This window comes from Pristis pectinata, chromosome 6 (genome assembly GCF_009764475.1).
Source record: "Pristis pectinata isolate sPriPec2 chromosome 6, sPriPec2.1.pri, whole genome shotgun sequence".
NCBI lineage: Eukaryota > Metazoa > Chordata > Chondrichthyes > Rhinopristiformes > Pristidae > Pristis > Pristis pectinata.
In genome coordinates, this window is record NC_067410.1 from 103,583,949 (window position 1) to 103,609,260 (window position 25,312).

Consider the following 25,312-nt stretch of genomic DNA (forward strand, 5'->3'; position numbering starts at 1 on the left):
AACCTACCCTCACCTTACCTTAGTGTTGCTCACCCTCCTCACTGAAGCCTGGTATTCACCAAAGCACACACCTAGACAACCAGCAGCACTTTGACTAGACAGCAGCCCCTTTCAAAGTGCCACACTGCTTGACCCTTACTTCTTTTTATTGGCTGCTGTTAACTAGCCAATGAGCCAATCAACTATCAACTTGCAAATATGCCTCTTTTAGACTCCTGCAAGGTGAAAAGCACAGAGATTGGCCTCTTTTCAAATCTCCTACTCCAGATCTCACTCCAATTCCTGACTCCTCCAAGGTGAAACTCACGAGCACAAGCATAGAGACTCGCCTCGTTTCAAATCTCCCGCTCCAAATCCCGACTCCTGCAAGGTGAAACTTACAAGTACAGTGCCTCATCTGGAAGGGCTGTATAGGGCCCTGGATAATGGTGAGGGAGGAGGTGTAGGGACAGGTGTTGCAGCTCTTGTCATTACAGGGGAAAGTGCCTGGGGAAGGAGGGGGATGGTGGGGAGGGATGAGTGAACCAGGGAGACACAGTGATCTCTGCGGAAATTGTTGGTGATGGGATTTCCTCTCCTATCATCCATCCACAAGTTGCTGCTAGAGCTGGAATTCCTGCTACAGAAATACTTGAGTACAGTTGGTGTGACTGTAGTTCTTGACTGCACTAAGGATTGATAGATTAAAATGCATTCCATACACCTCATTGAGTCCAGTGCATTTTTGGCCCTCCGTCTTGCTGGTCGACTATTGAATATAAAGAGCATGAGCCCTAATCTCTGTGATGTAAAAGAGTTAGGGGATGGTGGGTTGTGGTGATAACTTCAGTATGACAGGACCATTTATTTATGTGATGTAACACACACAAAATGCTGAAGGAACTCAGCAGGTCAGGCAGCATCTATGGAGGGAAATGAACAGCCCATGTTTTGGGTCAAGACCCTTCATCAGGAATAGGGAGAGTAGAAGCTGGAATAAGAAGGCCAGGGGAGGGGGAGGAGTACATGCAGGCAGGTGATAGGTGAATTCAGGTGAGGGGGGAAGGTAGGAGGGTGGGGGAAGATGTAAGAGGCTTAGAGGTGATGGGTAGAAGAGAAGAAGGACTGAAGAACTAGTAGAAATCCAGTTGGAGAGGGCAGTCGACCTTGGAATAAAGGGAAGAAGGTGGGGAATAGATAGGCAGGTCATGAGGGTGGGGGAAGGGGAAAGAGAAGAGGGGAGGGAAGACGAAGGAAAAAAAAAAGTGGGGAGGTGGGAGAAGAGGGGAGTGGTTACTGGAAGTTAGAGAAATTGATGCTGAGGCCGTCAGATTGGAGATTACCAAGGCGAATTGTGAGGTGGTGTTCCTCCAACCTACATCTGACCTCAACGTGGCAGTTAGGGAGGCTGTGGATAGACACGTTGGTATGGGACTGGGAAGTGGAATTGAAGTGGATGGCCTCTGGGAGATCTTTGCTTTAGTGGCGGACGGAGCGAAGGTGCTCTGTATTTGTGTGAAGTTTTGCGTTTGCGACTTACTGACGTAATGTGTGGTTATACCGATTAGAATTTTAGTAACCAAAATATAATAGTTAAAAGGAAATAGCACTTAACCATCCACATCAACTGGCAAGTCCAATTGGCTGCAAACACCTCTATTAACAAAGCTATTGATGCATGTCATAAGAATGTTTCTGGTATTTATTTTCCTTGAAAGGGGGCAAGGAGGTAGTTGGAGGGAGGGGGCAATATTGTTTTAATTATTTTCACTTTATAACTGTTCAACCTGTGAATTTGCCGCATTCTTCGAAAGAAGAGCCAATCCCAACATTGTCATTAAACCTGTGGCAAGGCTGGCATTGTTATTTGGTGGTGACCTTTACGATGCAAAAGTATTGCAAAACTCTCTTGAACCTCCATATATCCATCTCTTGACCAGAACAGAACCTTACTAGGCCGTTGTTTCCCAGATTATCACAGAACTCGTCTTTCAATAGCCTTCGATTTTGTCACCTAATGACATGTAACCCCTTTTCACCTTCTACCCAAGATCCATTAAAATGAGAATGTTGCAGTAGACATTATTTCAGCTTTTCTTAAAGCATGGAACTCATTTTTTCAGATTTTCTCTTATTTTTCTGTCCTTGGCCAGTCTCTTCTGATGTCCTCTGTCAATAATAGTTTCAAATCCTCTAAACAAATGAATTCTGATAATTAGCCATCGACCAAAGAGGTTAACTCTGTTTTTCTCCTTACAAATGCATTCTGACCTGGGGAGTATTTCCAGAATTCCTGCTTTCCTTTTAGATTTACCATCTGCAGTAATTTGCTTTCTTATTATTGTCTGCAAAGTAATCTGTGAGGTACCAAATGCTGCAGAACAGTAAACCACAGCAGTATTTATGTGTGCTCTGGAATTAACTATGGACTTCTCCAGCCTTTGGAAAACTAATGCACTGACTTTCTTTCTGAAATTGCACATTTAGTCTACCAAGAATCAAAATGTAGTGCGCAGATGAATAAACCACAGATTGATGTTAATTTAAAAATAAATCTTACAAAACAATACAAGGTCAGGTGTTGCGTTGATTTTCTAAAGTATTTTACGTGTCTTGTATCCTTGAGGAAGAGTGAATGTGAGGAAAGACTGTCTTCTGTCTGCCTGCAGTGGCAATCAAAATGTTTCCTATGTTGTTACATAGGCTGAGTTTGTAACTGTTGATGAGTTCTGAACACCAGAAGTGCAACTGGTTGCAGCAGCAGACCCCATTTACTTGGTTGGTCTGCGACTAAATCCCTAAGAAGTTGGGCATTATGTTTTTAAGTCAGGCTGGTTTTTGGATAAAGAGAACCAAACAATTTCACATACTATCTTGCAACTGACTAACAGACAGTTGCAACCTGTCTGTCCATGGTGATGACTTGTGCACAATGTTATAGATAAAAATTCCGACATCATAACGTGATCATGCAGTATCCAATGAGATAGATTTTAATACAACAGAAGGGGAAGAAAATGTAACCTATTAGCTTAGTTCAGTGAATCTTTCACCACACCCTGTTAAAAGAAGTTAAAGGTCTACATAAATCAAAGCGATTTGCATTTTATCTGGTTTAGCTACTACTGGCCAAGCAGTTTTCATAATGAAGTGATTATGATGCAGGCCAGATACAAGCTTCCATGAAATTTTATTTTAGGCTATTGAAGAGTTTGAATCAAAATGACCTTTGATCCACCTGGCCTTTTGCCTTCCTTTTGTTTCCCAAAAAAGTTTTCCTTTAGGCCTTGTTACTCTGGAACTAATTGTTTGCTCAGGTTTGCTTTATCCTCCTGAAGCCATTAGGTATCCTTAGCATGTATAGAAACCTGTTGTCCCTGCACTCTCTGTGCTTTTTGTGATCCAGTGCACCAAATGGCAGAGGATTTTGGTGCTGGCTGCCTGGCATCCACTTGCTGATAGGTGACAGTGGCTGAGTATTTAACTTGTTTCCTACTCTAACAGCATGGAAGGGTTATCTTCTTGCCAATCTGTACACTAGGACAAGTCCTGTGGGCAAGCTGGATGAGACTGTCATTGGCTAGTACATGTTGTACATGCCCAGATTGACCTTTACAAGGATATGTCATCCAGGAAATAATTCAAATTCATTTTGACTTCAAGTTTTACTTATGAATTTCATTTCTAGACATGGTCTTTATGCAGATTGCTATGCAGGTAGTCTACTTTGGTTTTCACATCAATTTTGAATTTGCTTAAGCACTGGCATTCATCTTTCTCATAGTATTTTCTTTCTAGAAATACTTGGCAGGATAGTCAGCATCCATGCTAGGAGAAAAACAAGTTATTGGTTATGGTTGATCTTGTGTCATGGCCTTGTGCTAATGTAATAGGGAGGTGTGCTTTGGAGGATATTTCTCTAGTTTACCATTGCTCTGCAAAATGAAAATAGTATATGGTGATGTTTAGGATTGATGAATGAGGCTTTTATTCCCTCTAAATAGACTTTGGTCAGGAAGAGCAGAAGTGTTTCTCCTGGTTCCACACAGTTACTTTGTGACCTCCTGTGTCCCAGGATCTCTCTTGCACAAATGGCACTCAAATTTGAATGGCTGAATTAAACCTGTCTTTTATAATGCAACTTTGCTTTTTTGTACTTTGTCCCTCTATTAGTAAAGCAAATTGTTCCACGTAGTAACAGAAAGTGCTGGACTTGCAGCGTGTGTGTGGTGAGAAACAGAGTTGATGTTTCGATTTGATGACCTTTCATCAGAACTGCAGAAAGTTGAAAGAAACAGATTTTCAAATAGAAAATGGAGCAGGGAAGGAAAGAAGACGAGGGTCAGTCTGCAGCAGATGAAAGGCTTGAGAGGTTAAAATTAGGAATTAAGGCATAAGTCAAAGGGTGATAATTAGACGTACAGAAATAAGCTGGGTCTCAGCAGATGTAAATGAGTTAGCAGAATTATCTGAAATTGTTGAATTCGATGTTGTCTGTAATAATCCAAGCTGAAAGATGTTGTTGGAACAAGCACTGAATGCATTTCATTGAAATGGTGCAGTCGACAAAGGATAGTCAGAGGGGGATACAGAACTAAAGTCACAAGTGACCTAAAGCTCAATCATGCTTGCAGACAGAATGGAGATGTTCCCCAAAGTGATCACCTGATCTGCTCAAGATGATTCTAGTCAGTACAAATGCTGCCTTAATATCCTCCCACCTTCGGTGATGGGTATTAATGCAAAAAACAGTGATAGTAAACTTTGCTTGTCATATTGGTTCCCAATCTCCAATTATTTTGGGCTACAGGGTAGTTGTCTTGGCTGCAAATGCATTGGGCAGTCCTTTTGGAGCCCCATCCAGAGATGCCTTTTTATTTTCAGAACAGAAGAAAAGCTACAAGTCTCTCCATTGCGATTAGTGAGCCACTCAAAACTGACCAAAATTGACTTCAAATTCAGCCTTGCAATCCAAAGTAAATATATTGTGAAACAGACCTGGTATGTGTATGACCTTAGATTCACTGGGTTGCTGAACTTTTGATACAATTGCTGTACCCACCACTGAATAAATTCTTCAGTGTTTATAAAGGAGAGGAATTAAAACAAATAGGTTGAGGGAGGTAAAATGGTTAAGTAAGAAGATTATGTTGGCTGCAGGGCTTTCTGCTAAGTTGTGTTTAATTATGTGACTATCTTTTTTCTTTTTCAATCTTTTTATTAGTTTTCAAATTAATACAGATGTATAGCGTCAATGTTTGTACATGTAAAACAAAGAGATCAGGAGAACAATCATGGCATGAATAATCATAACAATAAAATATAAAAAATCTATAGATCCAACGATCTCTTAGTGAATGAATATAATATAAAAGAAAGGAAAGAAAAAGATTTATTATATAAATATAAAAGAAAGAAAAAAAAGTCTCTAAACAATAAGGAAAATTATAAACAATATATCAAACCAAACTAAGCTAAACAAAAAAAAATTAAAAAAACAAACAGAAAAAAAAACTGGACTAAAATTTCTCAGTAGAAACAGAGCAATATTATGTTGTCAACTCCATTCCTCTAAGTTGAAAGGTTATTACAAGGGGATCTATATCATGTGAAAATATTGAATAAATGGACTCCAAACTTCCTCAAATTTAAGCGAAGGATCAACAGTACCACTCCTAATTTTTTCCAAGTTTAAACATGATAAAGTTTGAGATAACCATTGAAAAGTAGTAGGGGGTATTGGATTCTTCCATTTAAGCAAAATGGATCGCTTGACCATTAATGTAACAAAGGCAATCATACGGTTAGCGGAGGCAGATAGACAGCCAGACTCCATCCTTGGTAATCCAAAAATTGCAGCGATAGGATCTTCAATACATTTGAAATAATGTTAAAAATATCTTTCCAATATTTTTCCGAAAGAGGACAGGACCAAAACATATGTGTCAAAGAAGCCACATTCGATTTGCATCTGTCACGTATAGGATTTATATGTTGATAAAAACGAGCTAGCTTATCTTTTGACATATGGGTCCTGTGAACTACCTTAAACTGTATCAAAGAGTGTCTGGCACACATTGAAGATGTATTAACTAAATGAAGAATTTTCTTCCAAGTCTCTGTAGGTAAAGATGTCTGGAGTTCACTTTCCCATTCATTCTTAATTTTGTCCAGTGGCTCTGGACGAATTTTCATAATTAGATCATAGATTATTGCTATCAAGCCCTTCTGACAAGGATTAAAACCAAAATTTTTTCCGTAATTTCAGTTTTGTAAGGTGTCGAAAAAGAGGGTATAGTAGCTTTTAAAAAAATTTCTACTTTGCAAATATGGAAAAAAGTGTGATCTAGGCAAATTGTATTTGTTAGACAGTTGTTCAAAGGATGGAAAACAGTTATCAATGAATAAATCACGAAAACATACTATTCCCTTCCTTTTCCATACGGAAAAAAGCTGAGTCAACTCTGGATGGGTGAAAGAAAAAATTAGATTGAATGGGACTTGATAGATTAAATTTATTCAATCCAAAAAATTTACGAAATTGAAACCATATTTGTATTGTATGTTTAACAATTGGGTTAATCATATGTTTACTTAATTTGGTAAGTGCAAAAGGGAGTGGAGCTCCTAAAATAGAAACTAATGAAAATTCAAGTACTGATTGGGACTCAAGGTGTACCCATTTAGGGCGTTGAATTACATCTGAATCTTGTATCAAAAAAATTAAATATCTAATATTGATTGCCCAATAATATAATCTATAGTTAGGCAAGGCCATACCACCATCCTTTTTTAGTTTTTGTAAATATTTCTTACTTAACTTTGGGTTTTTATTCTGCCAAATATATGAAAGAATTTTAGAATCAATAGTGTCAAAAAAAAGATTTCGGAACAAAAGTTGGAATCGCTTGAAATAAATATAATAACTTTGGTAAAATATTCATCTTAACTGCATTAATTCGGCCTGCCAATGATAGACAGTGGGGACCATTTAGTAAATAATTGTTTAACATGGTCAATTAAAGGTAGTAGATTAGCTTTAAATAAGTCCTTATGTCTCTTGGTAATTTTAAGTACATAAAATAGTCCGTTACCAATCTAAAAGGTAATCGGCTATAAATTGGGGTTTGCATATTTAATGGAAAGAGTTCGGTCTTATTAAGATTTAATCTATAGCCAGAAAAAACACTAAACTGATCTAATAGTGATAGTACTGCAGGGGTAGATTCCTCCGGATTAGAAATATAAAGTAACAGGTCATCTGCATAAAGAGATATCTTATGAATCTTCTGTCCACGAGTAATACCACATATATTCGAAGAATCCCGGTGCAATAGCCAAGGGTTCTAAAGCAATATCAAATAATAAAGGGCTTAACGGGCAGCTTTGTCTAGTACCTCAAAAAAGCCTAAACAAAGGAGATCTTTGATTATTAGTAAGTATTGAAGCCATAGGTGCATAATAAATCATTTTAATCGCAGGTATAAATTTAGGGCTAAAATTAAATTTTTGAAGTGTACGGAATAGATATTCCCATTCGAATCTGCCAAACCCCTTTTCAGCATCTAGTGAAACAACACATTCTGGAATTTGGGATGAAGGGGTATATATAATATTCATTAATCTCCTAATATTAAAATGTAGATAACGATTCTGAATAAATCCTGGCTGGTCTTCAGAGATAATTTGTGGAAGAACCTTTTCCAATCTAAAGGCCAATATTTTGGAAAATATTTTGAAATCTACATTTAATAAAGAAATAGGTCTATAAGATGCACAATCAGTGGGATCTTTATCCTTTTTAAGAATTAAAGAAATAGTTGCTTCATAGAAAGATTGTGGTAGTTTACCCACTGATAGGGCATCTTTAAAAATTTTTGCTAACCAGGGAACAAGAATATCAGAAAAGGATTTAAAAAATTCAGCTGTATATTCGTCAGGGTCGGGTGCTTTACCCGAATTCATTGAAAATATTACTTTCTTTATTTCTTCCTCCGAAACGGGAGCATCTAATGTAGAGCGTTCATTTAAAGATAATTGGGGAGTCTTCAAATCTCTTTAAAATTAATGTATTAATGTAGGATTCTCAGGGGATTCTGATTGGTATAAAGAAGCATAAAATTCTTGAAGGGATTTGTTAATTTGAACTTGATCTATCGTGTAGGTACCACCTGGTTTATGAATTTTATTAATCTGATGTTTAGATATAGTAGCTTTCAATTGGTTGGCCAATAATTTACCAGAGTTGTCACCATGTCACCATTGATTTCTGTTTTTAAGTAGTAGATTTTCAATTGAAGATGTTAATAATAAACTATGTTGTAGTTGGAGTTCTCTTCTCTTTTTAAAAAGCTCCAGAATAGGAGTAACAGAATATGTTTTATTGATTTCTTTAATCTTGTCAGCCAATATATGTATTTTGTTATTAGTTCATTTTTTCAATCCAGTGGAATATGAAATAATTTGACCACGGATATATGCTTTAAACGTATCCCATATTATCCCACTGGAGATTGTAAAATTAGTTAAAAAGAAAAATGAAATCTGTTCTTTAATAAATTGGACGAAATCTAAGTCTTGTAATAGTGAAGGGTTAAATCGCCATTGTCTGACATCAAAGGATACATCTGGTAATTTAATTGATAATCTCAATGGTGCATGATCAGAAATGGCAATTGCATCGTATTTGCAGTCCATGGTAAGTGGAGCTAGTCTAGCATCAATAAAAAAAATATTCACTCCTCGAGTAATTATGGTAGACATGAGAAAAGAATGAAAATTCTTTATCAAGTGGGTGTAGAAATCTCCAAACATCTAAAATTCCGGATTCAACTAAAAAGGAATTAATAAAGACAGCGCATTTGTTTGGAAGTGTGGGATTTGACACAGATCTATCTGTCGAAGGGTTTAGACAGCAGTTAAACTCTACACCCATAATCACAGTGTATTCATTTAAATTAGGAAATAATGCAAACAGATGTTTAAAAAATTCAGGGTTATCTTCATTGGGTGCATAAACATTAACCATAACAAATTTTTTATTATGAAGTAGACCAGTAATTAATAAAAATCTACCATTTGGGTCTGATATTGTCTCATGATGGACAAACGAAATTGAGGAGTCTATAAAAAATAGAAACTCCTTTCACCTTTGCTTGTGAATTTGAATGGAACTGTTGACCCCTCCAAGATCGAAAAAAAAATTGATTATCTTCCTTCCTGATGTGAGTCTCCTGAAGAAAAACGATCTGAGCATTTAATCTATGAAAAACTTTAAAGATCTTCTTGCGCCTAAGCAAATTGTTTAAGCCGTTAACATTCCATGAAATAAAATTAATAGTCTTATCCATTTTAACAGATTAAAAAACATATGGTATGTAAAGGGGTAATCTTGGTATATACGGATCTTACCAACAGGAAGAAGTAAAAAAGTTTAAAGAGGAAATGGATATGATGACAATTTAGAAAAATTTGTAGTTTAGCCCAGAAGAAAAAAAACCTAAAAACAGCCTCACCCCCCTCCCCCAACAGCCCGAAAACTGGCCAATAGACAGCCAGAAATCTACCCTCTAATTGAATTAACCGCAATTCTTTTGGTGGCGGTAGTCCAAATTAACAAATATATAAACCACTCATGTTTAGACTAAGAATGAACAAGATAACCCAAACAGAGATATTGAAGTAACAACCAAGTTGTGGAATTAAAACAGAGCCAAAGGGCGTTAACACTCAACATTTAAAGAATATAGTTTAATAATTATTTCAAAAAGAAAGCAAATGATCAGTCATTTTGTGAAATTCTTAATTATTATAAAAACAAAACATTAAAAATACTAAAAGAAAGATTTAAATCTAAAAATTAATTAGATAATAAAGCGAATAAGTAGTAAGTCAAAGGGAAAACACTTTATCTCTTTTGCATTTCTTAGCTTTTAAAACTAAAAGCTAGTTCAAAAGAAATTGCTCGGCTTCTTGGACAGATTTAAACCATTTACGAGATTTATCAAGCAGTGTAATTCTCAGCCTTGCTGGGAATAATAATGCAGGATGATAATTACTTCGATAGAGACGAGCCATAATTGGTTTGTAGGTCAACCTTTCTTTCATAACTTCTGGGGTGTAATCTTCAACTATCCGAAACTTCCATTGTTTAAATTGAATCATTCCATGTCGACGAGCGGTACGAATCAAGAGTTCCTTGACACTGACAAAATGAAATCTCAAAATTACTGGCCGAGGTTTTTGATCCAGAGCAGGTTTGAATCTTAAAGCCCTATGAGCTCTGTCCAGAATGGGGTCAGCAGCGAACATATCGGAACTGAACACATTGACCAAAAGTTTAGAAAAGAGTTCTGCAGGGTTACCAGTCTCGGTGTTTTCTGGAAAATTGATGATTCTTAAATGTTTCCTCCTGCTGCATCCTTCCAGGTCGATGATCCTCTGTTGCTGCTTCTCCAGGTTTTGCTTGGTCATAATTAAAGCTATTTCAAGTGAATTAAGTTTGGCATCTCTCTCTTTACCAGCTTGGTCGAGTTCAGCAATTAGTTGCATTTGTTTGGCATTCTCCTTGATAAGAGTATCTTGTTTTTCTTCAAAGTCCTGTAAAATGGACTTCAATTCGGCAAAGCTCCAGTAAAACTTTCTATCCAGATTAGAAATAGCTTCCAAAGTAGATTGGCCTCCATTAGACAAGATAAGATAAGATCTTTATTAGTCACATGTACATCGAAACACACGGTGAAATACATCTTTTGCGCAGTGATTTTGGGGGGGGGGGGGCAGCCCGCAAGTGTCGCTACGCTTCCGGCGCCAACATAGCATGCCCATAACTTCCTAACCTGTACATCTTTGGAATGTGAGAGGAAACCGGAGCACCCAGAGGAAACCCACACAGTCACGGGGAGAATGTACAAACTCCTTACAGACAGTGGCCGGATTTGAACCCAGGTCACTGGAGCTGTAAAGCATTATGCTAACCACTATGCTACTCTGCCTGCCTTTACCATTAGCTAACGCTTTAGATCTGGTATTCATTTTAGTAGTTAAAAATCAACATTAAACTTGTGCCCGTAATGTAAAAGACTTATTAAAGAGTGGTAAATAATAAATTGAAAAGTGCTTGGACCAAAGCCAAGTTATGACTTAGTCCATCGAGCGCCACCAACAGACTGCATTATGTGACTATCTGTTGATAAGGTTGACTCGAAGTCTAATTGCTCATCTATTGAGCCTTCTCTTGAGTACTTGGTGCATTTCATGAAGAGTTTTTTTTGTGTAACCATGGAGATTTTGTTCATGTTTCAGATATGTTTTTTTAAAATTTACTCAACTGCATTTTCTTTCTTTGACACTCACTTCAGTGTTTCCATATGTACTGATTTGCTTTCTGATTGAATTATGACTTCCGGAGACAATGTGTTCCCATGCCTCATATGAACATGTAAGGTTTTAACAAGTCTTTAGAAAAATATGATCATTTGGTCAATATCAAGATATGTTGATTATACCGTGACCCAGTCGAATGATGTGGTTCATTGGCTCAACCAATGGAAGCTCAAACTTGCTAATTAAAGTTCCCAGAATTATTAATATTTTAATAATTCATGACAGAACAAAAAAGTGGGGAGAAAGTTTTACATCTATTTGCAAAAAAAATGTAGTAAGTGCAGACTTTCTAGATATTTTGTCAGATATACTGTGATTCTTTGTTTTGCCCCTTAATCGAATACTTCAGATGTGTTTGACTGCAATTTTGCTGAAAATGTCGTCCCATCAGACAGCTATTCCACATTGTTCTGAATTTTAATTATTTTAAAATCTTGAGTTGCTTCTTGGCATATACTGATGGCAAAAATTTTATTTTTAAATGGTTATTATTTTCATTCAATCTTCTATTTTTTTCCTCTTCTACCCACTCACTGCAAAATTTCATAAATTTTCAGCAGCTACTGCTTTGCCAATTTTCCTAAGGTCCCAACAGCTGCCATCACTCTTCTACTATTGATTTTATTTGTTGGTTTTCTTTTGACAGTGATGGGGCAGATTTACTACACCATCAGTGGAAAATCTAGCTCTTGAAACATCTGGCATATTTTTTCTTCCCTTTTTTTTATTTACAGCATGGTAACAGGCCCTTCTGGCCCAAAGAGTCCGCGCCGCCCATTTTAAACCCAAATTAACCTGTCTGTAAGTCTTTGGAATGTGGGAGGAAACCGGAGCACCCAGAGGAAACCTACGCAGACACGGGAGAACATACAATCTCCTTACAGACAGTGACGGGAATCGAACCCCAATCGCTGGTGCTGTAATAGCGTTGCGCTAACCGCTACGCTACCGTGCTGCCCCCATTTATCTTTTATCATTTATCTTTTCAGTCAAAAAAAATTGTAAAGTGAAGACCTCTTTCCAAGGAAGTTCATGTACTGCTAAACTTGACCTTTCTTGACTTTGTTTTTCCCAATAAGGACATTTTAACAATGTTTTTGCATACAGTTAAAATTTTTACGTTGTTGGGTGGTTTAGATAGTGATGCTGTGCTGGTGTTGGAAGTTTTTTTGTTTGCACATCTAAGTGGTGTGCAGCACTATTCTTATGGTTAGAAATTGGTGGTTGACCTTGGGTTGCTTGCACACTTAAGAACACTTTATTCATGGGATGGAGCATTTTTTCCAGGGCCAGTTGAAGAGCCACTCAGAGTCTGGAGCTGTACATGTGAAAAGCCTTTATTTAGTGCAAGCATTGACACAGTAGATGAAATGGAAGAATCTCTCTCAGAAAATCAAAAACATTTATTTTTAAACTTTATATGTGCAATGATAATACATAGGAGGTGATTGACAACCCATCAAGTGTGACTGATTATTTTTGGTAACCCTAGGTGGTTAAGTAGCAATCTGGGACCTCCCCTGATCCTATGCATAATTTGAGGCAGTGAGCATTTATTTCATTAGTGCCAAATCTTTAACTCTAACTCTAAAATGTCTAGTGGTTCTAATGCCTGGCCTACACATCTATTGCCCTAAACCACATGGTACATTGACCTCCCTTATCCTGATCTCACCACTGTTTGGTTTGAAGTTTTGATGTGTGTCTCAAAGTATACAAAATTATAAGAGGCCCAGATAGGCTAGCCAATAAGAAACTACGCCCCCCCGGCATAAGTGTCTAAGACCAGAGGACAGGTTTAAGGAAAGGAGTAAGATTTAGAGAGGATCAAAGGAAGAATTTTATTTTCCACTTGTGGTGGTTGAATTGGGAATGTAAAGCTTGAGAAGGTGATGGAGTTACTTCAAAATCTAAGAAGCATCTAGGCAAGCATTTGAATCCCAAAGCTATGGACCAAATGCTGGTAAATGGGATTAGTATAGATGGGTATGATGGTTGGCACACAGTGGGGTAAAGGGCCTGTTTCTATTCTGTATGATGGAAATCTATCCAGTTTGTACCCAGTCCAGATGAAGGATCTCGACCTGAAATGTCAGCTGTCCATTTCCTTGCACAGATGCTGCCTGACCCACTGAGTTCCTCTCAGAGTTGATTGGCATCCTGTTAACACAGCCCTTTGTCTCATCTTTTGCCACGTAGCCCATCATGTTCCCTGACGTTTGGCCAATCATCCAGAATGCCTCATGGTCATGTCACATTTGCTCTGCTCCAGTATTGAGGAAATGTGTGTGTGTAGGTTGAGGAACCAAAGGTCCTCTGTATAAATGTTATGATCAGTTTCTAGACCACTTGTATTAAGTGGTTCCCTGCTGTGTAACATAGCAGATATGTTAATAGAGTTAATCCTAATAGAGAGCAGTCTTTGTTTACACAGTTGCACTTCATCTTATGATTTTTAAAACTCTGATCACTTGTTAGTATCAATACATTCATTGGGTGCAGTTTAAAGGCAGGTGTCTCTCTACTCCCTATTGCCCAGCACATATTGCCCTTGAAAAGGTGGTGCTTTGCTATATGATACAACTGAGTGGTTGTTTCAGAGGATAGTCAATAGTCAACCACATTGCTGTGATTTTGAGTCACACTGAGTAAAGATAGCAGGTTTTTTTGGCAGGTTTGTAGTCTAGCAAGTTAATGATAATAGCATTTTAAATTACAGACTCATTGAAGTCATTAATTGAGTTTAAATGTTACAGCTTCAGAGCAGTGATTTCCAGCAGTAGGAGTTGAATATGTCAGGTTCAGGATTTCTTCTCCAGTGACGTAATTTGGCAAGAATGTCAACATCGTGATATAGTTTAGCATCATTCTGACTAAACAACAACCCAACAATGTTTTACATAGGGTTATAGTTTTTACATTCTTAGAAGTCTCCTATTAAAATAAAATAAGTATGATAGCTATGCAGATCAGGAAAATCCAAGGTCAATTTCTGGTATGTACTGAGCTATTTAATCTAAGTGGAAATATTGACCTGGGCTAGAAATGGAAAAGTGAGCTACAGCTTTTTAAATTGCCATGAAGTGATCATTGTTCAAATATGCATTTTTCCAATATTTGATGATCACCTCGGATATGGTCAAAACCCATGACTGCACGTGGCTCTGTTTCACGTGCACACAGATGACGTGCAAGCTTGGATGATTCAAGGTGACCAGAGCACTTGTGGCAGCATACCCTGAGCACCTTCACATGAGCATAGAATAAAAAATACAGAGACTATAAACAGGGTCCCTTTCATAACTTAATAGTACACTGTATTGGTTAAAACTAAGAAGTTACAATGTATGAAATCAGCACTTAAATCATGAAAATCAACAGATCCTTTTTCCCTAACCTTCAGTCTATTATGATAATCAGTGCTAATTTTCCTAGGTTAAGTTTTTTAATGTTTTGCAGACTAGCAGTTTGAAACCCACGGACTTTGAAGTGAATCTGTTTTGAGAGTAAGGGAACACACAGATTTTGCAATAATTGGTACCTTGGGATAGATGTGACCTGGTCTGAAATATTGAAATGCTACAGTGAGATGTAATGAGTTTGATAATGGCATTTCTCTAAGAAGGGGATTCAAGTGTTTATATGAATCATAGTGATGTAATCGCTTGTTTCCTGTTGAGCTGAATAGAACAGATGTCCTGATTTTACATATGACTGAGAACTCAGCATTACAACCGTAACCTCTATAATTGACATTTTCATTAATTCTGCTAATGAAGATGCCCGTGTAAATCTGAGAAAAGCCAGAAACTGCTCGCCACTTCCCACAGTCTCCATTTAATGTTGCTTCACTACTTAAGGAGAAGATAAATGTATGCTTTTTTTTTCCAATGATTGTTGGTAGATTACATCTCAATAATTGATTTGTGTGAGTTGTGAGACATGAATTATTGATACTGCACATTTTCCTTGTGTTCAGTAATAGCTACACTAGAATCACTTTGAATACAAATGAAAGGATATAAATGAACATTACTTTCTTTTAATATTCCTTACTATTACATTTTTATCATGGTTTATGTCGGCTGCGTTATAATCAACATAGAGTTGATAAGTGATATTTCTTCATGTGACTATTTGATTTTTAATTATAATCGCAAATTACAGCTGCACATATCCTCCGTCCCATTAACATAAACCAATCTCAAGGTTCTATATTGGGTTCAATAATTTTGTCACACTGATGACCATTTCTCTAGTTTTATGCATAATGGATTGTAGTAAAGTCTATGTTTAATATATTAAAGGGGGCAAATTTACTTCATGTCCGAAATCGGGTGGTGGGAGGGAACTGTACGGTAGATGCTAACATAATTACTTGCCTGGAGTTCCTAGGACTGGTTGAGCTGTATTGTGGGAGCGCTGCTTTATAAAGGCAATAGGTTAGTTCTCTTCAAGGAAAGAAAGTCATTGGAAGAGCCATCTTGGCAGAATCAGTTGCACATACAAAGGAGATTAATTTTGTAAAAGGACATTTTAGGAGCTATTTATAATGGTATAAGTAATCAAAATCAGTTTCATTTATACAATTATTTTACTGTGCACAGTGGCTTCTCTATAATCTAAATCAATTATTAGCCAGAATTAAAGCCCTACGTGAGTTCAAAGTTTTGAAGAACCCTTTCACATTTTTATCATACTTTGTTTTTACTGTGACTAAAACAAGTGTAGACTGAACATGAAGATTAAATGAAATACTAAAGGTTGGCCAAATGATTGGATCCAATCTCGTCCAGGACCTATTTTGGAGGATGGTAGTATTTTTTTAATACATCACAGTTCTAGATTATTTTGAGTCTTTTCCCAATTCCACAGAAGGTAGATACCTCTTGGTTCAATTTTGTTTTGCCCCCATGGACCTGTCCATTTTTGTCCTACATTTGCATATATTGATGCAGGCCTGTGGTGACACTTCATTACATTTTGACTTTTCTCTCTTATTAAAAATAATAATGCTAATCTTAAAGAGCATATTTGAGCCAGTTATGAAGGCATATGTTGTAGGATTGGAACTTGCCCTGCTTAATGTTTGTTTGCAGGTAGTAAAATGGTGTAGCAGTTAATGCTGATACCTCAACGCCAGTAAACCAGGGGTTGATCCTGACCTACAGTGCTGTGTGTGTGTGGAGTCTGCATGTTCTCCCTGAAACAGAGCAGGTTTTCCCCAGCTGCTCCGGTTTCCTCCCATATCCCAAAAACACGCTAGTTGGTAGGTGGAATGTAAATTGCCCCCAGTATAGGCGGGGAGGGGGCGCAGGGGTGGTGGTTGAAGAATCGGGGTGAAATTAATGGGCGTATGAAAGAGAATTGGCTACAGGGAAATAGTGTGGGGAAATGGGATTGCTCTGAGCTGGCAGAGATTGGGCCAATAGACCACTTTTTGTGGAGCAAGCAGTTATGATGAGTCTAGAAATGCAGCCAGGCAATCTTAACCGGCTTTATGGAATCTGAACCAGTCCTGATCTCATACAGGCAGTTCCGGCTTACGTAAGGGCTCCCGTTCCTGGGAACTGTCTGTAAGCTGACTTTTTTTTTCTCTGTCAGAAACATCTGTTTTTTATAGTAACCCATGTCATATTGCTGTACATACATGTGCTAGAGTTTAGTTTTATTCAATAATTACCTTCACATTACCCATAATTAAACTAATGGAATATATACTGCATCCAGTCATTAATGAATACCATGAAACAATTATTACTAGCTTGAAACTGCTTTAAAAATGTATTGGAGAATTTGTGTAAAGTTTAATTTCCATTAAGTTAGGTCCTCTGTAACCTGGGGAATCCCTGTATATCTCAATCCAATCTCCTCTCAATTTTCTTTGCTCAAAGAAAAAACCCTACCAGCTGCTTCATTCTAATCTTGAAACTGAAATTTATCATCCCTTAAAGTTTTTCTGCATTCTCTTGGACCTTCACGTTCTTCCCAAAATCAGGTGACCAGAACTGGACATAATACTCCAGTGTTTTATATGGATTCAACGTAACTTTCCTCCTTTTGTACCTTGCATCTCTACTTATAAATTTCAGGGTCACATATCCTTACTAACCTCTTTCTCAACACCATATTCTTACTGTCTGATGAAGGGTCTCGACCTGAAATGTCAACTGTACATTTCCCTCCATAGATGCTGCCTGACCTGCTGAGATCCTCCAGCATTTTGTGTGTGTTATTCCTACTGTCTCCTCAGTACGCTCTGCCACTTTAAAGGATTAATGCATGTATACCCTGACGTCCCTCCGTCCTACAAACTTTTTACAATGGTCTATACTGTCTACCCTTATTCTTTATGACAAAATGTATCCAAACTTCTCTTTTAAATTTCATTTGCCACACGCCTACCCATTCTGCCAGCCTCTGTCTTTTATTACCTTCATGAGAAACATCGCACGATGAGAAACATTGTACTAGATTTAAAGACACGCGTATAAATGCCTGCATTTTCTTAAGTGAAAACATATAGAACATAGAAAAATAGAAAAAAAACTAGGGCAATGGACCCTTTGAGCTTGTTCTGTCATTTGTATAATTGTGGCTGCTCCTTTATCTCTATGCCATATTCCTGCTTTCCCCCTATGCCCCTTTGTATCTAGAAATTTACCTCTCTATTCAGGAAATTGGCTGCCATTGCTTTCTGTGGTAGAGAGTTCCACATGTTCACCACCCTCTGAATGGCGAAATGTCTCCTCGTATCAATCCTGAATCCCTCGCTGCATATCCTGAGACTGACCTCTGGTTCTAGATCCCCATAGTCAGTCTGTCAAGCCCCGACAGATTTTCGGCTTAAACATTTCTGAATTCTGCCATGGGAAGTCTATTAGTTCTCTCTGAAATGAATGTTATTGTAACCATCTCGTTATCTTGTTTATCTATTTATGATGTGCTGTTGTTAAAAGGAATGTTATGTCCACAATAGATTGAAAGAAATGGTTTGCAAGGAGCTAGTTATAGATTATTACATAAATAATGGCACAGTAACTATAGTTGTGCACATTGAAAACTATCAGATGAAGATCAACGTTTGTCTTAATACATTTGCCTTTTTAAAACATTGCAGTCCGTGAGACAATTGTGCACTGAGGTGCAGATAATTAGATGGATGGTTCCAAGATTTTAACCCAGCAACAATAAAGGAATGGTCCAAGCTTTTTTCTTGAGTAGGGATGGTGGGTGAATTGGTAGGAAACTTGCTTTCCCATGTGGCTGCTGCCCTTTAACTAGTTGCTTGAGGACTCAAGTTTGGGAGGCAGTACTATTGCAGTTCACCTTGTAGAATGTGAATGGTATGCACTGCAACCATGTAGTACTGGTAAAGAAGTGCGTATTTATAATGGTAGATATGGTGCCTCTTCAAGCAGGCTGCATCATCCTGGATGTTGATGAGCTTCGAGTCTGGATGAGTACAGTTTCCACACTTGGAGAGGATTCCGTCAAATTCTGACCTGGGTCACTGACCTGAAAAACTCCCATAGCAATGTCCTGGGGCTGGGATGAATGGGCTTCAAACATCCCTTTGCTAGGTATGACTCCAGTCAAAGGCATACTTCACCTTTCATCCCCTGACATAAGATGCTCCCTTGATGTGGAGGGAAGTTGCTCTGGCTTTATCCTTGGAACTCTGCTATTATGTTTGTAATAAGGCCTTGACCTGAGTAATTCTGGTGGAACTCACACAGAGCATTAGTGAGTACGTCATAGTTGAGTAAATGCTGCTTGATACTGTTGAGGCAGCTTAACTTCACTTTGATTGTGTTGACTGAGGCATTATCTGACCAGGATGGATCTGTGTTATTTGAAACTGCAAGTAGTAGTTATGAATAACTAAAAGGTGGCACTTACCCAAAAATATGTGTGATCAACTACAACAGATTTGGACAAGCAAGATAGAAAATGAGGAAAGCAAAATCTTCTGATCAGGGAAAGAAATAATTTTGAGTGCATTTTGAATAATTATTCTTATCTGCCTGTCAGTCCTCCAAAATTAAGGTGTGCATTTTGGTTTGAGAATACTTAAATATTTTCCCTGTTTTTGTTCTTTGTTTACTTCTAGGGGTTTCTTGTGTATTCAAAACCAAAGAATGCTTGTGAACCAATTATTTCCCCACCAACAATGGAAAACTCCTCCGTCAACTTCATTGTTGTGATTAGAAGATTTGACTGCAATTTTGATATCAAGGTAAGTTGCCATTGGGATATTTGAAAAGTTTGCACAGATTTTTACAGTGTTTTACATTGACTTGAATGTTTCCAGTTCAGCTCTTGATGATTACACAAACTTTATGTTGTAGTCAGTTTAATAAATAATCTGGGACTGTGACAAATATACTGTATGTACCTTCAGTTTTGTAAATCTAACAGAAGTGTAGCTTAGCTAATAACTCGTGTAAGCTTATAGGGCTGGGAAATGGGGCAGAAAATGCTTTGTAAATGGAAACCCTTCCCCAACTAAATGTATTATTGGTTAGTGAAATGCTGATCCAAAGAACTTGGCCGGCTGCCTGCTTGACTGGGAGTAATTTAAATTCTGGCTCAGCGATATTTTGTAAAGAGTTTTATGTGGCAGAGCACGACTGAGTGTTCACAGTGGCAATCCTGGCATTAATTCAGTTTGCAATTATGAATTGCTGTAGGTCCTACTGGAAATGTACCTAAAGAAATTAGTGGTGTTGGGGATGGAAGGCCATCTTTAATAAAGACAGTTGCACAGAGGTAGATCACTAATAAAATTGCCACACTTGCCAATCCCTGGTTGGAAGTAAGGAGGACATGTAGACAAATTTGGAGAAAGATTTGTGCCACTTTATTCTTGCATGTTTTCTATAATGCACATCAGTCAGATTCTTAGGATGGATTAATAAGTTGGCTAAGAAGGCGTTTTCCCTTCAGCTGAGGCATAGCATAAACCTCCTGCTCTTAGAATGTAAAACTTAATATAACACCAGTTACACCACAGTTTGAGCACTGTGTACAGTGCTGGTCAGCACATTATGGGAAAAGTGTGATTGCATTTGAGAGGATGCAGTGGAGATTTACAAGGAATTGCTAGGAATGGAAGAATGTTATGAGGAAAGATTTGGGTAGGTTAGTGTCTTTCTTTTGGAGGAGTGTGAGGGGATATTTAATTGAGGTGTATAAAGTATGAGGGGCCTAGATGGAATAACTGGAACTGAGGAGGGCAAGTGATGACAATTGGTGGGCAGCATCAATTGGAAAGAGCAAACAGACTACCAGGCCAAGGGAATGGTGGTGCAGGTAGTTGGAGAAGTATGGAGGAGCCAAGGGGGAGGGAAGTGAGGAGGAGGGGTATTGAGGTTCAGCGACTGAAGGAGGGAATCAGGGTGAGGAGTCCAAGGAAGATGGTGTGGGCTAGATAGTATGCACGTGATCAGAGTTCCTCTGTATTTGTGCATGCATACACATGAGCCAAGTTTGTGTGGCAGAGCGTGGTCTCCAATCACCTTGAATACTCTTGTCATTGGACTAAGACCTTGCCTCAAGCCTGAGTGGTAACTGGTGTGCAGTGGCCACCCACTTTAAAAATTCCTGCACAAGCATTTTACACTCTGGGGTTGGAGCAGAAACAAATCATTTTTGATCTCAAAGGGATGCTTAAAAGAAAATGGAAGGACATACTTCCTTCAGCAGAATGGTCAAAAACCAGGGAGCACAGATTTAAAGCATTTGGTTGTAGGATTTGATGAGTATATGTTTTTCAACCAGGGGCTGACTGGGATCTAGTTACTAGAGAGAGAGATGGAAGCAGAAGATCTCATTACACTTAAAATGTATTTGGATGTGTACTTGCAGAGCTGTGGTCCTAGTGTGAGAAGGTGGGATTAAGCTGGATAACTCTTTATCAACCAGCATGGCCACACTGGGCCAAATGATCTCTTGTCATAAACTTCCAATGATTTTACGATTGCAGCCAAACTTGTATTGGGGAGAGGGCTCTCTTACCTCTGAAGAACTGGTTCAAACATTATCTAGAGGCATGTCATCAACCAAGTGTTTCATCCTTGTGGCTCCATATTCTTGCAGTTGAAAGCATTCACTAAAGAAACTAAACTGTTAGAGATAATGAGAGTTCTGTCCTGAGGCTCTCTGGTATTAGGGTATCAACATCCTCAAAGCAGAACTTAATCTTGGCTATCATGGAGCTAATTCTAGTTCTTTTTTTCCTTTGGTGGAAAAGTACTATATAATGAAGGCATAATGCTTATTGATGTGCATGATGGTAGATACCAGTTAAATCTTTGAATCCAAACACTGTTATTTGGGCCCAGAGTTAATATTGCAAATCTATATTGCAGCATCTTTGGAACCCTTAACTTAAAGTAATCTTATCGTTCAGTGAATGTTCTCCATATTTTTTTAAATCTGTCTTTTCACCAGAAAAGCATTATCACTTGCAAGTGTAACATTACCGCTTGATACACTGGGACAATGCAGAATGACTGACAAATATGGCAGATGACCCTTGGAGTTACTTGGTAGCTTCATGCTGTGGCAAACTTCTTCTACATGAAGAAACATCCTGTTCTGAATGCTAAGTTTAGCTCATTCAGCATGTGTTGCAGCATTGTGAGTGTTTGAATTGTGAAGGAGAGACTGTGAAAGGAAGCCTCTTGAATTTTAACGTTTATGTAGAAGGGCCTGTAAGAATGTCCTGTGTATTGGGGGAGAAAATCACCTGCTTAACTTGACCTTCCTGAACTCTTCCTCCTCATCTCAATCATACACCCATGCTCACTGCTTTCTATAATGTATTATAACTGCGATCAGCAAAGCCCTTTAAATCTAAATTTTTATTAAAAATACAGGGTAACAGAACTAATAGAGAAATACAACATGGAAACAGGCCCTTCAGCCCAACTCGTCCATGCCGAACTAATGGAGTGAAAATGTACTTGACAATGCAAAAAATTTTTAGCAACAACTGAAAATACCTTGAAGAAGCCTACATGGACAGGCCAGGTTCAAATGATCCCCGTGTTCCTATTTAACTTTGAGTACACGCTGCCAACGTATGGGATTTAGAGTGTGACATGTTGTGCTAACTACCCTATATAAATAAGACTTGTGCTTGCATTTGTAATTACAAGTTGAGAGGGCAATAAGACACACAAGGAAAGTTAGGGACCAGTAAATGATATTGCTGCAAGGAGAAAATGGATTTGAACAAGATGTGGGAAGAGGGGTGGGCATGGAGATTGAGTGATACTGATTCTAGAATGTAAGAGGAGGAGGAATTGGAGATGGAGAATAGTTGCAGAAGATGGAGTGGTTATAGTAGTTTCTAAAGATTGAAATGTTATATGAAAGAAGGAGTTTTTGATCATGTTTGAATGTTAGATTGAAGAAAGGAAATTGGGAGACATTAGAAAAGAGATGAATGAGCAGATGAGGCATCTTATGGAAAGAATGAATCCTATGGAAAGATTGGATTATTGTAGAGTCTTGACGCAGGTTGTGTATGGTAAGAAAGAGACAGATGAGGAAGCTAAGGCAAAGTGATACTTGTTCCTTGTAGCTACAGAAAAATGTTTGCTTCAAAAATTAATAAAAGGCAATTAATTTAAGAATTAAAGATCTTTATACCTGAATTGATACTGTCGATCCTGGAAATATGAAAAACTCTGGCCAGGCTGCACCTGCGTAGAGAGAAGTGGTTAACATTTCGGATTGATGACCTTTCATCATAATTGAAAGTTTAAAAACCTTTTTAAAATGCAGTGAAAGGGTAAAAGTGGAATGCCGGTGACTTATGTGGAAGGTGGGAGTGATTAAATAACAAAAGGGATAGTGTGTGACTATATAATGAACAAAGCAAGAGATTCCAAAGAATAACCTCTCCATCCTCTGCAACTAGCCTAATCTCCAAGCCCCTCTTCATCTGAACTTCTTTGTTACTCAATCTCCATGCCCACCCTTCTCCCAACTCCTTGCTTAAGGTTAGGGAGGTACAAATCAAGAGGAACAGATTCATTCAGAGATTGTAAAAGGAAAAGGGCATGGATGTTGCCTGGAAGGCTGTGATGTGCACACCTGGAAGGTGGGTTGTGTTTATGATCTTCATTCTAACAGTTTAGAAGGTCAGGAGTGGGATGGCAAATTTAAAGTGATACCTTGGGATTACAGTTGTGGACTTAACAGATGTTCTGTAGAGCATTTGGCCAATCTGTATTTTGTTTCCTCAATATATGAGAAAGACTTTATTGTCCTAAGCATTACTTCACCTGTAAAATGTGTTTGGTACCCTGGATGCTGAGAAGGGAGAAGCTGAAAGAAGGGTGTTGTTATTAGCCATTGTATTCATGATTCTTTTGCATAGAAGATGCTGTGAGGAGAATTGTGGGTATTGGAGATGGACGAATTAACCAGGTCTTTTCAGAAAGCTGGAAGGAGGTGTTTGGTGATGGTGGCAGCATCATTAGGCCAGAGTGTCTGAAATGGTGGATGATGAACCGTTGATTGTGGAAGGCGATTGGGCAGAAGATGAAGATAGCTTCTTCCCTGGAGAGCTGAATGCTGAAATTACATTTGAGATGCACATTCTGAGCCAATTTCTTTTTCCTTGTCATCTTGTTTAGCAAAACGACAAACCAATTTAATCGTTTCCATAATCTGTTTTCAGTCAGAGGAAGTCTGATCACACACTGTGAAGTTTCATTTCAGAGCACGAGAGTACAATGTTCCATATCATCATAAGTCTGCAACGTTCACAGGATGTCAGTGAGTGGATGCAAATTGTGCCTTGTTTTCACACAGATGCACATTCAGTGCATCAGCTTCTGATCCCCAGGCAGCAGTGAATCCTGGAAAATATTTCAGAAAAACAATTGGTGAGAGAAGAGTGAGAACTATTGGGTTCCTCTCTGCTGTCAAGGCCTTTAACTCTGTGGTATGTGAAATATGTCAGAATTTTTTTTAGACCATCTCATAATATGGAATGCATCAATTTTGTATTTTAGACTGCTAATGCTTGTTGAAGCTGTTTTGCTATTGTCACAGTGTCAGTTAGTTGAAGACTGTATATATGCAGGACCTTTGCTTTGCTTTACATAAACTAGGTGAAGAATATAATATACATATTGTAATGCTGGCATTTCACATATTCGTCTAACTCTGCAAAAATTGGATAGTTAAGTCATTTGTTTTGTGTAGAAATGGCTCTCTTCAAATCCATGCAGTGCTATCTGTAATTGCATCTACTTACTGACACCCTGTGAACTTATGATATGGAATATTACATTTTCATGCTTTGAAATAAAACTTCAATATTCTCAGTGTGTGATCAAGCTTTCTCTGTATTTCTTTGCACATAACTATAAACAGATTCTGGAAATAATTGTTTGAACATTTTGCTAAATGAGTCACAAAGGAAAAAGAAATGGCTTGGACTCCGTACTTCAAGTGTCATTACAGCAATCATCCCTCTAGGGAATGTGTTCTCTTCGTCTTCTGCAATCAACAAATCCTCCAGCATTTTTGGCATCTGTGATTTTTTTTAAACTTAGTAACATAAATAGGCCATTCGGCCTTATAAACCTGTTCAAACACTCAATGAGTGATCACTATCTTGGCTTCATACACCTACCACCTTGGCTCCATATTCTTTTGTCCAGCAAAACTCAATGGATCATAGTTCAAAATTGTTAATTTAAGTGGCACCTACTGCTTTTTGTAGGAGAGGGTCCGCACTTCTGTTGAACTTTGCATGAAGTAGCATTTCCTAACATCTCCCTTACTCTAATTTTAAAGGAGTGTTCTAGATTACCCCCACCTGTAGCAATGTGTCCTCTGTCCTGTCTTTCAAAGTCCTAAAAACTTCCATCAGTTTGCTCTTTTGTTTCTCCTGGAATGGAAGATTCTTCTAATTTATTCC

General features: G+C 38.0%; 1 protein-coding gene across 1 annotated transcript in view; it reads left to right on the forward strand.

Annotated features, from left to right (window-relative positions):
- LOC127571788 (E3 ubiquitin-protein ligase RNF13-like) overlaps window positions 1-25,312 on the forward strand; it is a 211,809-nt gene that overhangs the window by 53,690 nt on the left and 132,807 nt on the right. The window contains 1 exon segment of the mRNA XM_052018493.1: window positions 19,478-19,603. Coding sequence (XP_051874453.1) covers window positions 19,478-19,603 — 126 coding nt within the window.